This window comes from Peromyscus californicus, unplaced genomic scaffold, assembly GCF_007827085.1.
Source record: "Peromyscus californicus insignis strain IS unplaced genomic scaffold, ASM782708v3 Scaffold_21__1_contigs__length_65335640, whole genome shotgun sequence".
In the NCBI taxonomy this organism is placed as follows: domain Eukaryota; kingdom Metazoa; phylum Chordata; class Mammalia; order Rodentia; family Cricetidae; genus Peromyscus; species Peromyscus californicus.
Genome location: NW_026294514.1, coordinates 62,727,184 through 62,742,701, shown reverse-complemented (window position 1 = coordinate 62,742,701; position 15,518 = coordinate 62,727,184). Strand labels below are relative to the sequence as shown.

The 15,518-nt window shown below is 45.6% G+C and overlaps 1 protein-coding gene across 6 annotated transcripts in view; it reads left to right on the top strand.

Annotated features, from left to right (window-relative positions):
• Cops7b (COP9 signalosome subunit 7B) overlaps window positions 1-13,293 on the top strand; it is a 29,407-nt gene extending 16,114 nt beyond the window's left edge. For 4 of the 6 annotated variants that reach the window (XM_052750520.1, XM_052750519.1, XM_052750518.1 and 1 more), the window contains 4 exons: window positions 3,733-3,821; window positions 6,370-6,572; window positions 8,628-8,733; window positions 12,090-13,293. In XM_052750520.1, coding sequence (XP_052606480.1) covers window positions 3,733-3,821; window positions 6,370-6,572; window positions 8,628-8,733; window positions 12,090-12,248 — 557 coding nt within the window. In that variant the 3' untranslated portion in view covers window positions 12,249-13,293. The remainder of the gene's footprint in view (window positions 1-3,732; window positions 3,822-6,369; window positions 6,573-8,627; window positions 8,734-12,089) is intronic. The other 2 variants (XM_052750522.1, XM_052750523.1) reach the window with 1 other exon arrangement.
• Window positions 13,294-15,518: the final 2,225 nt, after the last annotated feature.

The window sequence follows — 15,518 nt, the reverse complement described above, 5'->3', positions numbered from 1 at the left end:
TTGTCATCAGTGTTTTTGATCATAGCCGTTCTGAGAGGTATAAGGTGGTATCTCAGAGTCGTTTTGATTTGCATTTCTCTGATGACTAAGGATGTTGAGCATTTCCTTAAATGTCTTTCAGACATTTGAGATTCTTCTGTTGAGAATTCTCTGTTTAGCTCTTTAGCCCATTTTTTAATTGAATTGTTCAGTATTTTGATGTCTAGTTTCTTGAGTTCTTTATATACTTTAGATATCAGTCCTCTATCAGATGTGGGGTTGGTGAAAATCTTTTCCCATTCTGTAGGCTGTCTTTTTGTCTTATTGACTGTGTCTTTTGTCCTACAAAAGCTTCTCAGTTTCAAGAGGTCCCATTTATTAATTGTTACTCTCAGTGTCTGTGTTACTGGTGTTATATTTAGGAAGTGGTCTCTGGTGCCAATGCATTCAAGAGTACTTCCTACTTTCTCTTCTATCAAGTTCAGTGTAACTGGATTTATGTTGATGTCTTTGATCCACTTGGACTTGAGTTTTGTGCATGGCAACAGATATGGATCTATTTGCAATCTTTTACATGTTGACATCCAGTTATGCCAGCACCATTTGTTGAAGATACTTTCTTTTTTCCATTGTATAGTTTTGGCTTCTTTGTCAAAAATCAGGTGTTCATATATGTGCAGATTAACGTCAGGGTCTTCAATTTGATTCCATTGGTCCGTATGTCGGTTTTTATTCCAGTACCAGGCTGTTTTTATTACTATAGCTCTATAGTAGAGCTTGAGGTCAGGGATGGTGATGCCTCCAGAGGTTGCTTTATTGTACAGGATCCTTTTAGCTATCCTGGGTTTTTTATTTTTCCATGTGAAGTTGAGTATTGTTCTTTCTAAGTCTGTGAAGAATTGTGTTGAGATTTTGATGGGGGATTGCATTTGAATCTGTAGATTGCTTTTGGTAAGATTGCCATTTTTTTTTTTTTTTTTTACTATGTTAATCCTACCTATCCATGAGCATGGGAGATCTTTCCATTTTCTGGTATCTTCTTCAATTTCTTTCTTCAGAGACTTAAAGTTCTTATCATACAGTTCCTTCACTTGTTTAGTTAGTGTTACCCCAAGGTATTTTATATTATTTGTGGCTATTGTAAAGGGTGATGTTTCTCTGATTTCTTTATCAGCCCTTTTATCATTTGTATATAGGAGGGCTACTGATTTTTTGAGTTGATCTTGTATCCTGCCACCTTACTGAAGGAGTTTATCAGCTGTAGGAGTTCCCTGGTAGAATTTTTGGGGTCACTTATGTATACTATCATATCGTCTGCAAATAGTGAAAGTTTGACTTCTTCCTTTCCAATTTCTATCTCTTTGATCTCCTTTAGTTGTCTTATTACTCTAGCTAGAACTTCAAGTACTATATTGAATAAATATGGGGAGAGTGGGCAGCCTTGTCTTGTTCCTGATTTTAGTGGAATCACTTTGAGTTTCTCTTTTCTTGATGCTATAAAAGTAGCCTGGTACCCAGGACTCCCTCTCCTGTTTCCTTGGCATTCCTTCCTACCTCACTGGCCACTTGTACTCACTCTGCATGGCTGTCAGACTGAACAGTGTACTGCTTCTGCATACATGGCATTTCTCTGACCCGCTCTCGGTTCTGATGAGCGTCTTTTGTCACTGTCTAAGAAGGCAGCATTGCACAGACTCTGGCACCAGGCTGCCTGCATTAGAGTCTAGAGCCACTTGGATGAGTTGTGTGTCTTTTAGCAAGTTAAATGATCACGTGTGTACCCTAGCTTCCCTATCTGTAAAATGAGAGCAATTATACAAGTCTTTTTGTTAAGACAGGGTTTCTCTGTGTAGTCTTGGCAGTCCTGGAACTCACTCTGTAGACCAGGCTGGCCTGGAACTCACAGAGATCCACCTGCCTCTGCTTCCTGGCAGTTTTTCAAGTCTTTAGGCTAAATATTTTCAGGATTTAGAGTTTTGGGAATTTAAAAAGGTAACATGGGGCTGGAGAGATAGCAGTTAAGAGCACATGTTGCTTTTGCAGAGGGCTGGAGGTCAGTGCCCAGCACCCACACCAGGCAGCTCAATACCACCTATAACTCCGGTTCCAGGGATCCAAAGCTTCTGGCCTCTAAAGGTACCTGTACACATGTGCAGATACCCACACATAGACATACCCACACAATGAAATATAATGAAAATATTTTTAGAGAAAGATAATTTGTTATATGTGCCTTGTTCTGTAATCTCATGGGATATAGGCAAAGCTGAAGTTAAACATATTCATAATTTTCCCACAAAACAGGTGAGTATTCACAAGTAGGAGAAAAAACTAGCCTCAGTTCAAGGTAGGAATTGCTGCTTGATACGTTTCAACATTCTGCTTAAGAAAAAAAATTCACCCGGGCAGTGGTGGTGCACTCCTTTAATCCCAGCACTCAGGAGGCAGAGGCAGGCAGTTCTCTGAGTTCTGGTCTAGCTTGGTCTGCAGAGTGAATTATAGGATAGTCAGGGCTACACGGAGAAATCCTGTCTTGAAAAACCAAACAAAACAAAATTCAGTGTTTGGAATCCAGACTTACGGTTGAGGACATTTGAAGTCTTGTCTCGTGGCGTGGCTGTGAGCATGGGCTGCACGTGCGTGAATGGCTCTGCTCTGTGTCATGTGTAGCCGCTGCTGTGACCATTAATGTCATTACTAAAAGTCTGCTCAGCCCGCAAGATTCATCTCAAACTCTTCTTCCATGAAACCTTTGTTTAGTTTTTTTGTGCCTCCCCAACGAGATGGTGTTTGTTTTTCTCTCTTTCTCTGTCCCCTTTTCTTCTTTTCTTCCTTTAATCTCTTCTCTGTCTTCCTTGCCCTCTACCTGTCTCTTCGGATAGCTTGTAAATTTCTCCTGGTAGTTTCACCTCTGCACTCGTAGCTATTACAGCATGTGATTGTGAGACTGAGGCTGGGTGGCCATGGTGGCGTACACCTGTAATCCCAGCCCTTGAGAGGCAGAGGCAAAGGCAGGTGGATCAGGAATTCAAGGTCATCCTCGCCTACCTAATGAGTGTCAGGTCCGCCTGTGTTACATAAAACCCTGTCTCAACCTCTTTCCCCTCAAAAATGAATAAAACAAAACAAACTTGAGGACATGTGCAGGGTTATTGAGCACCACATAGTTGGCACTCCTGGAGTTGTGTGGTGCAGCCCCCGACAAAGCCTGGAGTCTGATTCATCCTTGATTCCCTGTAAGCCATGTGTGCATCGCACATAACTTGCTCAATGAAGGATTGTTGAACTTAATTGAGCTTCACAAGGGGCACCAACAGTATCCCATTAAGATAGCTGGTCATGCTGGGCAGCAGTGGCGCACGTCTTTAATCCCAGCACTAGGGAGGCAGAACCAGGCAGATCTCTGTGAGTTCGAGGCCAGCCTGGTCTACAGAGTGAGATCCAGAACAGGAACCAAAACTACACGAGAAACCCTGTCTTGAAAAAAAAAGATAGCTGGTCATGTAATTTTGTTTGTTCACATCTGGCTTCCAAACTAAACTCCTGTGTAGAGACTGAGTCTTTGCTCTCTGGAAGCACCTGATCTTCCAGAGAAGGTGGGGGCTGTTGATGGAGTGTTTGCTGAGTGAGTTAGAGCACAGTCATGACAGGGATCTAGTAGTAGGTTTGGTGGGGGAGTTGATGAGCTTATCATAAAAACAAATCCTAATTTCATTTTGTGTCTTGATTTTTGTGGTGGGTGGGACTGAGCAGCCAACAAGGAGAGCCTGCCAGAACTGAGTGCAGCTCAGCGGAACAAGCTGAGGCATCTTACCATCGTGAGTTTGGCATCAAGGATGAAGGTACTGTCCCAAACCTTTCTTGTCTTCATCTGAACCCCAGCTCAGGTGTCTTATTGCCATCAATGAAAAAATATGTAGCTACTCATGTCCTACATGCATGAAGTGTACTTGGCAGATACAGAGATAACAACTAAAGTGTGTGGACAGTCACTGCCCGCTCTGTTCTGGAAAAGCGAGCCCAGCAGTGATTGCTTGATTAATCAGGTCTCTGTTCTGGCATGCTATGGGGCTTCATGCAGGGGAAGCAATTTGCCAGATTAAGAAGAGCCTGCTACTTAAATGCTCTTTAAAAAAATGCATCTTCTTGATACAGCAAGGTATCTTTCTTTGACTGTTTTTGTTATGGTGATACCAACTCTCACTATGTGGTCCAGGCTATCCTCAAACTCACTATTTAGCACAGGTTGACCTCGCAATCATGGCAGTCCTCCTGCCTCAGCCTCCCACATGCTGGGTTACAGGTGTGTCACACCATACGCAGCCTTAGTAAGGCTTCTTGCAGCAAGTTAACAATGTCCTGAATTTCCTAGAGTAACAGATTCATTGCCCTCATGCTAGAGGAAAGACTTGCTGTGTTGGGCTAAGTGGATTTTTACTTACTTTGTAATACTGGGGATTAAACTCGAGGCTTGTACGTGTTGGGCAAATACTCTTATCATTGAGCCACAACCACCAGCCCAGAGAGAGGTATAGCTTTCCCTTTCCTTCTTTCTTTCTTTCTTTCTTTCTTTCTTTCTTTCTTTCTTTCTTTCTTTCTTTCTTTCTTTCTCTCTCTCTCTCTCTCTCTCTCTCTCTCTCTCTCTCCCTCCCTCCCTCCTTTCTTTTCTTTTCTTTTCTTTTCTTTTCTTTTTTTTTTGAGACAGGGTTTCTCTGTGTAGCCCTGGCTGTCCTAGAATTTGATCTGTAGACCAGGCTGACCTCGAATTTACAGAGATCCGCCTGCCTCTGCCTCCCGAGTGTTGGGAATAAAGGTGTGCCCCTTTCCCTGGCAAGGTAGATATCTATTTTGTTTTTCTTTGGGATTTTCAGGGTTAACTGCATTAATTGTTTTTTTTTTCCTCATCTGCTAACTTTGTTTTTATTTATTTAATTTTCATATGCCAGTGTTAGGCCCTGTCCTCTCAAATTCCACCACATCATAGCTGCAGGTTCTCTGCCTCAGCCAGTTTAGAAGAAGCCTTACAGCCAGTAGCTTACAGCTTTTAGCAAAGAAAGGCCAGACTCCATTAATTCGTAGCTGGTTTTGGCTCACCTCTTCCTTAACTGTGTCTGTTCCTGTGAGAATGTGCCTCCGACAAGTTTGCTTTTCTCCTCTGGGATTAAGAGTTGTGGATTTCTTCCTCGACTGTCTTTTCATTTGCTCAAACAATTGTATCTGATCCCATCACGGCTCTCTGGTGGTCAGCCTCGTATTTCAGGTGGAGGCTCCTTCTCTTTTTGTTCTTCCTCCCTCTCTCTCGTTCTGAAGACTAAACTGAGGGATTGGAACTCAGTGCCGTGTGCATCTTTGTCTGGTGCTCCGCCACTGTGCTCCACTGGTGGCCTAGTCAGCCCTGCTTCCTTGGGGGATGGGGTACCAGGACCTTCTCTTTTCCTAATCGTGGACTTCTCACGCATGGTAAGGAGTAGGAAGACCGTTTTCTTCTTTCCAGGCCTATCATTTAAACCCATCCACCACCCCTAGAGAGCATGCTTTAATCCGCAGAAAAGCCTTCTAGGTATGCTTGCTCTGTTCTCTTCTGTGTTCACCTTCCTCTAATCTGTTTCTGTTTACTTAACCGCTATTTCTAAACTAGTTCTGATAGCTCAGGATTTGTAGAATACATGTATTTAGATACTCTGTTTTTTAGTATGAAGGGCTGTTATTGGAGATTTGATATTGGCTGAAGAGTTTGAGAAACAAACACAAACTTGAGGATAACGTGTGAGTTGCCCAGCTCTACTGGCCACTGTAGGTAGTAGATATGCTGGCCTGCAAGGTGCCTGGGTTGTTGTTGTTGGTGGTGGTGATGGTGGTGGTGGTGGTGGTGATGGGGTGTGTGTGTGTGTGCGTGTGTGTGCGTGTGTGTGCGTGTGCGTGTGTGTGCGCGCATGCACCTGAGTGTATCTTTTGCTGTTTTGTTTTGCTATGCCTCCATTGGGTAAGCCGTCTACTTAGCGTCTGGCTTCGGTTTGAGGCTTGTAGCTATTCAGCATTTTGTGCAAAGTCTTCAAGCCTCCATAAGGTGGCAGTGTAGCACATACCGAGTACCTCTCTCCTGTGGAAGGAGTGGTTCGCATCTGTCAGAGGATGGAGCTGGGTGAAGACCAGGATATAGAGAACTAGGAAGGTGCTTTCTTGAGTGCTGTAGGATCTTGTTGGGTGTCACAGGTTCCGTAGTTTATTTATCCATCTCCTGTTATCTTAGATATTGATGATTACCACTGGCCTGCATTGCCTAAGCACAGAGAGACAGCTATTGCCTGTGTGGGTAATACTTGAATTTTTTTTGTTCTTTTGCAGTGCTTGCCAAGTGGTTTTTATAACTGTCATATGACCTATCCACAGTGTATCCCCTACTCTGTGCTGCTGAAGGACCTGGAGATGAGGAATCTCCGGGAACTAGAAGACCTTATCATTGAGGCTGTCTACACTGACATCATCCAGGGCAAGCTGGACCAGCGAAACCAGCTGCTGGAAGTGGATTTCTGCATTGGCCGTGATATCCGAAAGAAAGATATCAATAATATTGTCAAGACCTTGCATGAGTGGTGAGGCTGGGAGATAGAGGGGAGCTTCTAGTATGCCCTTTGTGCCTCTCTTTGCAAATTGTGACCTTCAGAAGTCAGCCAAGGGTTTGTGGTAGGCCTTGCGGCAGTCAGGAAACTGGGGCCTTAGGACACGGAAACAGAGACCAGGGCTGCATTTGTAATTCCTGCTGTGTGGTTAGGACTGTTCCAGGCTTCCTTGTGCCTGGGTTGTAAAACTGACTGTAAATGCAGCAGGGCTATTAACAGTGGGTTATAAAATATTCCTGTGGAGATGCAGGTAGAGTCTTCGTATCCTACCTGTGTGGCACTAAGCCTGCACCTTCCAAACATAAACTCAGTTTGGCCAAGCTCAGGAAAGTAATGTTTGTCAGTAACATGTTAAGCTAGTTAGTGCTGGTGAAACATTGTGAGGGTTTTGTCATTGTGAGTGAATGGGGTTTTGTGACTTGGAACACAGACACATAAAATATTTGACAATTGTTTGAGCATACAAAGAATTGGGCAACTGGTGTGGTGGTACATGCCTATAATCCTAGCACTCAGTGTGCTGAGGCAGAGGATTATGAGTTGGAGGCCAGTTGGAGAATCTAGTTCCCAACAGACCCCCTGCCCAAAAAAAGTAAATGAATTTAGTAAAAGAACTGGGACTTTGGGATATAGTCTTATTTTAGTGGAATTTGATGTTTGCAAAAGTGATTATGTGTTCTACAAGGGTTTGCTATGAGGTTTAAATGATTTGGAGCTTATGAAGCCAGATCTTAGGGAATCGTGAGGAAGTTTTGAGGGAGAGAGCATTGCTGAGATGAGGAGACTATCCCACATAGGCTCATAGCATTCTGTATGTCATTAGGCAGAGTGGACAGCTTTGTGCTGGGAGGTAGGGAAACTTGCTTTTTGGGGAGGGTAGTGGGGACAGGGACTTGTTCTCTAGCTCAGGGTTGCCTGGAACTATGTATCCCAGGTTTGAGGGATACATAGTTTAACTAGGTTTGCTCTAAACTCTCGTTTGCTGGACTCTGCCTCCCAGGTGCTACCACACCCAGATTTTTTTTTTTTAAGATTTATTTATTAGTGGCACACCCCTTTAATCCCAGCACTCAGAAGGCAGAGGCAAGGATCTTTGTGAGTTGGAAGCCAGCCTGGTCTACAGAGTGAGTTCCAGAATAGCCAGAGCTACACAGAGAAACCCTGTCTCAGGACACACACAAAACAAGATGTATTAATTTTATTTTATAAGTGTCTTACTTGCATGTGTAGAAGTGCACTGTGTTATCTGGTGCCTATAGAGGTCAGAAGAGGGCGTCGGATTCCCTGGAACTCGAGTTATGGATGGTTGTGAGGTTGTGCGTGGGTGCTGGGAACTGAACTTGGATCCTCTGTAAGAGCAACAAGTGTCCTAACCATTGAGACATCACTTCAGTGACTAAAAGAGACTCTCAGAACTCCTAATTAGGTGTTAGAGGTAAATTAGAAACAGAATTACCCTGAGAGAGTACAAATAAGGCCAAGTGTCGACCATGTTGAATAGTAGTGTATGGGATGGGAATATTCATTACATTGCTCTTCCAAAACTTTTATTTTTGAGACAGACTCTCAGTTTGAGACCTGGCTGGTGTGGACTGGTCTAACCTTGAACTCAGGAATCTGTCTGTCTGCCTCTTGCTTCCTGAGTGTTGGGATTAAAGGCTGTGTCACCAGGCCCAGCCTGTTTTTAAAATTTTTAAATAGAAAGTGGGAAAATAAAAGTGAGAAGTTGTTGGTAACTAGGAAATAACATCAAATTCTGAGGAAAAAGGCAGTCTCTAAAATAGTGTCAGCCAGTGTTACCTGTGGAGAGAATCCCTCCTTCGGTCTTAGTCTGTACAACTGTTTCTTATGGGCGGCAAAGATGGGAACTGGAGCTGTGTTCCGAGAAACCCCCACAAGCCACTGGACCTGCGGGCTTGTTTGGAGGGAGAGCAGACTGGCGCAAGCATCTGGCAGTGGGGCTTGTTCAAGGAGGCCCGTCGGGTGCTGCTGGGAGGCTTCTGCTCAGGCCCGGTGTTTCCATTGCAGGTGTGATGGCTGTGAGGCGGTTCTGTTGGGCATTGAACAGCAAGTTCTGAGAGCCAACCAGTACAAAGAGAACCACCACCGGACGCAGCAGCAGGTGGAGGCGGAGGTAAAGAGGAGGGAGCAGCTGCTCCTCTCGTTAGGGTGTCCAGATAGTTCCTGTCGTGTGCTTTTGTGTGAATGCAACCAATAGTCCTTCAATGGCCTGGGCTCGGTGCTGGACTGTAGGGACTTAGCAGAGAGTTCGAAGACTTAGATCATAGAACGGGTAATTCGCCAGCGCACACACACTGTGCAGCTCCCGAGGAAGAGAAACGTTGGAGATGTGTTTTAGAACTGGATAGAAGGGGCTGGAGAGGCGGCTCAGCAGTTAAGAGGACTAGGTTTGACTTTGCACTCACATGGCAGCTCACAATCGCCTGAAACTCCAGTTCCAGGGCGTCCAGTACCGCCTTCTGGCCTCCATGACTCTTACATGTACATGTTCACAGATGTATGCCGGCACATTCACGTACACGTAAAATAACTAAATACTAAAAAATACTGAAATGTAAAAGAAATGTGAGGAAAGGGCAAGGTCGTGACCTCTTCCATACCGGTTAAAACAACCTACTAACTGCTAGCTTTCTAAGAAACGTAGAGCAGACTGACGTAGAAGAGAGGGCAGAGCTCAGCACCTTGTTCATGGGCCGGTATCAAGAGCAGGTGCTCATCATCCCTGGCTGAGCATGCTTCAGGTGCTGACTGCATCCTCACCTGACCAGAACACACATGGACAAGGAGCCGAGGTGATGCCGTCATACTCCTTGTGTTGTGCTTCTCTTAAGCTTGCCTCAGATTTGTAACCATTTTCTCAACTGAGTAGGCGAGATGTATTTTTTTCCATTTGCCCTTAAATTACATTGCTGTTCTCAGAGGGGAGAAACTCGATGTTTTCCTTCCGAATCTTAGAACAACAACTTTCTGGTGAGTTGTGCCTTCCAGAGCCTCCGTCTGAGTTCAGCCATCCCTATGACAAACCACCTGAGAATTCTCTCGTTTTAACTTTTCTAGAAATAGCATTATTTAACTATAGTTCAGCGTACCTGGGGGAGACATAGGACAACAGGACCCTTCCCAGGCTTTGCCGCGTCTCTGAAGGCACTCTGGCGGGAACAGAAGGATGGCTCACAGCACCACAAAGCTTCTCTTCATTACATTTGCTTTTGGAATCTATTTCTCTTTATATTTGAATGTGCCTGTGTGTGGTGTTCTGTGGAGTGTTAATATATAGCTATTGTTACACAGTCACAAAATAGGCTGTGTTCCCCTCATGTAGGTAATAGAACAAGAGTAAGCGCTATTTTTTATTGTGTAGAAAATCCCTCAGGAGTTAAGTTGTTACAGTGTGCTAAAACCATGCCTCCTGGGTACCTCATAGAGAGCGATTTCCACCATCTTTCATGTCTCCATCGCATTTCCTGTAGGCTTGATTTCTGTTTGCTCCTTTTGCTTTTGCTTGCTTTTTAAAATTCATCCCAGGCTGGCTTCAAGCTTTCCATCCTCTCGCCTCAGCCTCTAGAGTACTGGGACTGTACTTACTTCTCACCACACCGTCTGTCTCCCACACCTGCCCTGGTTCTCCCCTCCAAATGCAGTTTCCTCCCCTGGGGAGCTCTTCTGTCTCTTGCTTGTCTTTAGGGTCTCTGATCTCTGATAGTACCAGGCTACATTGTGTTAACAGGTTTACCCCACTGGGAGATTCCTGATGCAGATGCTTTGAAAAAGCTCTACAAACTAGCTTCCCCGGGTGGGGTGGGGCAGAGGCAGCCTCTAAGGAAGGCCCTGGTCAGATTTTGGTCAAAGAAGACACACTTGTGGGAGTACTTGTTATCAAATGGGTGCACGAGATGGGGGTGCAGAAGACTGGGTGCTTTAAAGTCTTTGAGGTTAAAATAGGTTTAACTGGTAGACCTGCCTGGGTAGCCATTCTTGAGTCCTGGTCGTGGGTACCCACACTGAGTTCGGTACTGCTTAGCAGAAGCACTAGTCATCATTGTCTGTCTTTCTGTCTGTCACCTGTTTTCCTCCCTTTGTGTGTACATTTGTGGGTGCAGGTGCACGGGTCTGCGGGTGCATGAGTTTGCACAGGCATGTAGATGCCAGTGAACTACTTCAGGGGTCATTCCTTGGTGCTCTCCTACTTTTTTTTTAAGCTGAGTCTCTCATTGGCCTGGAAGTCTCCAAGTAGGCTAGGCCAACTGGTCAGGGAGGACCAGGGTTCTGCCTCTGCCACTGAGCACTGGGACTGTAGATGTCTTCTGCTATGCTTGGCATTTTGTGTGTGGGTTCTGGAGTTCAGTTCAGGGCCTTGTGCTTGCGAGGTAAGCACTGTGCTGACTAGTGCATTGTCTCTTTAGCCTACTAGGTGGATTTTTAAAAAGCAGAGTTGTGATTCTTATTAAAAGACTTTATTTTTTATTTATTTATTTTTTAGACATGGTCTCAGTATGTAGTCCTGGCTAGCCTAGAACTCACTATGTAGACCAGGTTGGCCTTGAACTCACATAGAACTGCCTTCCCCCATCTCCTCAGTGTTAGGATTAAAGGTATGTGCCACCATGTCTGGCCAAAGACATTTTAAAAAGATTTTACTTTTATGCATGTGTCTATTGTGTGTCTGTATGAGTGTACGCCACGTGTATTTGGTGCTTGAAGAGGCCACATGAGGTTGTCAGATCCCCTGCAACTATGGGAGGTTGCGAGTTGCCAGATGTGGTGCTGGGAACTGAACTTGGGTCTTCTGCAAGAGCAACAAGTATTCTTAACTGCTGAGCCAGCTCTCTAGCCCCAATCTGAAGAAACTTTTGAATATCAGTAAAATGTATCCCCAAATCTATCTATCCCCAAATCTTGAAAAGCACTGAAATCTGAAACACCCCAGGTTTGAGTCATTTCAGATACTGGATACTCAATCTGCATAGTGATCCTGATTCAATCTGAAACTTGCATCCATTTTGATCTGGGAAGCTCACTAAGAGCATGTCCTTCGCAGATGCTCCCACGGTGTGCAGCGGGAAATAGAGGGTTGTTTATACTAGTACCAAACACTAGTTCTTAAACTAGAAATATGGGCTGGGGAGATGGCTCAGCGGGTAAGGGTGCTTGTGGCTCTTCCAGAGGGCTCAGGTTCAGTTCACAGCACCCAGGGTGACTCACAACTACCTGTAACTCCAGCTCCAGGGGAACTGATGGCCTCTTCCAGCCTCCAGGGCTATCTTTGCAGCTCCTAGTTCCATGTTTTTGCTGAATCCATTTCCATTTCATCTATGAGCAGCCTGCTTGTCTTCTCTGGGTTTCTGAATGTCATTTAGATTTTGTTGCAGAGGATTTGGGATGCCTCTCTGGGTGGTCCTTATAGTGAGAACAGGACTTGGGTTTCAGGTGTGTTCAGGCAGGTCACACAAGTTTTGTTTCTCCTTCCAGGTCAGCAACATCAAGAAGACACTCAAAGCAACAGCCTCCTCCTCAGCTCAGGAAATGGAACAGCAGCTGGCTGAACGCGAGTGCCCCCCTCACACTGAGCAGAGGCAGCCCACCAAGAAGATGTCCAAAGTGAAAGGTCTGGTCTCCAGCCGCCACTAGGGCCGGCTGGGGCAGCTGGCACTCACCAGGCCTGGGTCAGGTGGGGAGGGGACACCCAGGGCCTATTGCTCCCGTCTCCACCTGTAGTGAGTTCCAGCCCTGCCCACCCCTCCCAGTACCTGCCCATCCATTGGTACCATTGCGGAAAATGATTGCCCCTCCTTTGCCTCCTTCCCTAGTTGATCCCTTCAGACTCAGGGGCTCAACGGATGCCATCCTAACAGGGTCCGACACTGCCCAGCTTCCCTCCAGGGGTTCCTTGTCTCCATGGGCTACCTCCCTCCCAGGTGTTCCTTTGCTCCATGTCATTTTGTCAGGCTGTCCTAAGCTGGAGGCAGTTTCCTCAGTCTTGAGGGATGACTGTGGAGAAGGCTCCTCTCGGAGTGAAGAGGAGCCTTGCTCTCCAGCCCCATGTACCACAGTACCCACAATGGTGCAAGTGTCTCTAGTCAGGTAGCCACGTTGTCCCCTCTCCTGCCTTAGCCCCGTTGGCAGTGCCAGTCCAGGCCGTGGAGGGACGTGGTGCTGGGCTCTGTTTACCAAACCTTTGAGTTTTCAGCCTCTTAAGCCCAGCCAGGGTCTCTCGTCAGGTTGGGAGCCCTGGGCTGACTAACCTCTGGTATCTGAGTCCCGTGGGGGTGCTTGGGGTCTGGGGGCGGCAGACGGTGTTTCTCCTAGCTTGGGGTCCTCTGCCGGCCACTCCTGCTCTCTCACTGCTCAGCCGTGACTTGGCACGTAGGCCCAGCTGCCCACTGGGGTTGTCTGCCCACATTTGCTCTCCCGAGATCTCTCATGCCTCCTGGCTGCCCCTGGGGTAGGAAGGGTGGTGCCGAAGCCCCTCAGACTGGTGAAGGACCATTGCTGCTTCTTTCTCCTTCCTTCCCGCCCCTCCTTGGCTGGCGACCCAGAGCCCTCTGATGACATCATACTCCTGGCCAGAGAAAAGGACTTGACTAGACTTTCTGAACTTGAACAGTTTCAGGTTATATTTTAATTTTTTTTTTTTGTACAGGTTGATTCTAATACATTTCAACATGCCTTTTTCTCCCTTTGTGTCGATATTTGTTACAGTCTAATCGCCGGGGTGTGTGTGTGTGAGTGTGTGTGTGTGTGTGTGTGTGTGTGTGTGTGTGTGTGTGTGTGTGTGTGTGTTTTATTTTGTTTTGTTTTCGTAAGGGGAGGTGGAGGCCCTGGACTGATTTTAAACTCTATTGAGGAAAAAGCACATTTTAGAAAAGCAAAAACAAAAACAACAAAATAACAGGAGTGTAGATTTGGCATATGTGACTGGAATATGGGGTTGTACAGGTGGGTTTGGAGAGCAGTAATTTGGGTGGTTTAGAGAATGTGACTGTTTTTGTAGCATGATTGAAAAGTGGGTTGATTCAGTGTTAAAAGTATTCTTGTTTCCTTTTATGCTGGTCCATGTGTTCATATACCACTGTGCCTAACCAGAGGTTAGGTTTGATTCCCAAAGTGTGTTTGATGAATCTCTGGATCACATCTCTGTGGAAGAGGGGTCCTGTTGTTAAATAAATGTGGCACTCCCTGTACCCCAAATCCTCACTGGAAATTCATTACTAAGGTCTTGGAGGCATCCTGAGGATGAAACTCATGCTCACACTGATTTCTCCACCAGATCCTTTTGGGTATTGGTTTTTCTAATGGGATATGTTTTGGGTAAGTTTTGGGAAACATGTACTTCTCAAAAACCCTAAGAGATTTAGAACATCTCCATGCTTCATAGATTTTTTTTTTCCCCATTACTCTCTCTAGACCCCAGACATGGATACACTGTGAGCAAGCTGCTGTTCATCCTTTTTCCCATTGGCAAGTCTATTAGGTAATGGGGTTTGTTTATTTTTAATTTAATTAAAATTTTTTTTTCAAGACAGAGTTTCTCCGTGTAGCCTTGGCTGTCCTGGAACTCGCTCTGTAAACCAGGCTGACCTCGAACTCAGAGATCCACCTGCCTCTGGGATTAAAGGCATGCTCTGCCGCCGCCACCACCAGCAGCAGCAGGCAGGACATAGGGTTTGTATGCCACAGGTGTCCATTTGTTTTGGCAGTCCATCACTCTAAGGGTCGTCTTCCCGGCTTGCTGCTTCCTGGAAGGTGATGCTAATGATAGCACTCTGGTAAAGTTGTGTCCGAATGGTCCTCACTCCAGCTGGTCCTTGTCCAATCCTTGGAGACCAGTGAGGATATTATTGATGTCATCTCCAGTTTCCACTGGAGGAAACCCAAAGAGTCAAGGGCCCTGCTGGCGAGTGACACAAAAGAGGACTCCTGATTCTAAACTTCACGTGTCCTACCTTTAACCATGGTGTGACGTTCTGGTTTACAGCCTGCCCTCCAGCTGACCCTCGGTCTTGCCCCGTTTCGCTTGTTACTCTGAGGACTTGTCTTTTAACTGACACCAGCCTGAGACTCCAGAGTTTTCTTTTCAAAGAGGCAGCAGTTGTTTGAGTTTTACTGAAGGACCCATCATTCTACCTAAGGTATCCGAGTGTCAAGTCTAGCAACAGGCTTTGAGCAATCTGGTTGCACCTTCTTCTTCTTCTGGGGGTTCTTTGTGTAACCACGAGTGTCTGTCTACTCTGTGAGCTTTTTACTAGAAACTGTAGTTGTGTTTGAAATATCTCCTTTATATTATATACATACTTAGAGCATTATGTGGCTTTTTAAAAAAATTATGTTTATTTAGAGTGAGACATCTACAGAGCAAATGATTCTTAAATTGTGGTTCAGGTTGAACTGAGTCATAGAAACACACTGAGACCAGGCACATCCATAGACCTCAACCCATTCTGTCTCCTTTCTTTACCAAATAACCTCTTTCAGATGTGGCTCAAGGTAGAATTTGTCCTCCCCATATTTCGTCCAGTGCTTCTGAGGTAAGAGCTGATGCCTCGTGATCAGGCCCAGGGCTGTCTTACTGTGAAACATTTCTGTCATTGCAGATATCCTCAGGAAGCAGCCTGATAGCTTCTTTCACACCTCCATCTTGTATGTCATATGATCTTGAATTGACCTGTTTTGTGAGTCTTACAGCATTATAATATCATTTTCTCTTACCCACCAGCCACTGGCTGGGGGCCGCAACAGCCGGCCTGCCCACAGTTTTGACCTCATTAAGGAGATTTTTTGAAACAGGGTCTTACTGCGTAGCATAGGCTGGCCTCTTAACTCACCATCCTTCTGCCTTAGCCTCCCTTCCGAGTGCTGGGGTTGCAGGTGTGCATCACCATGCCCGTGTAGAGTGGATGT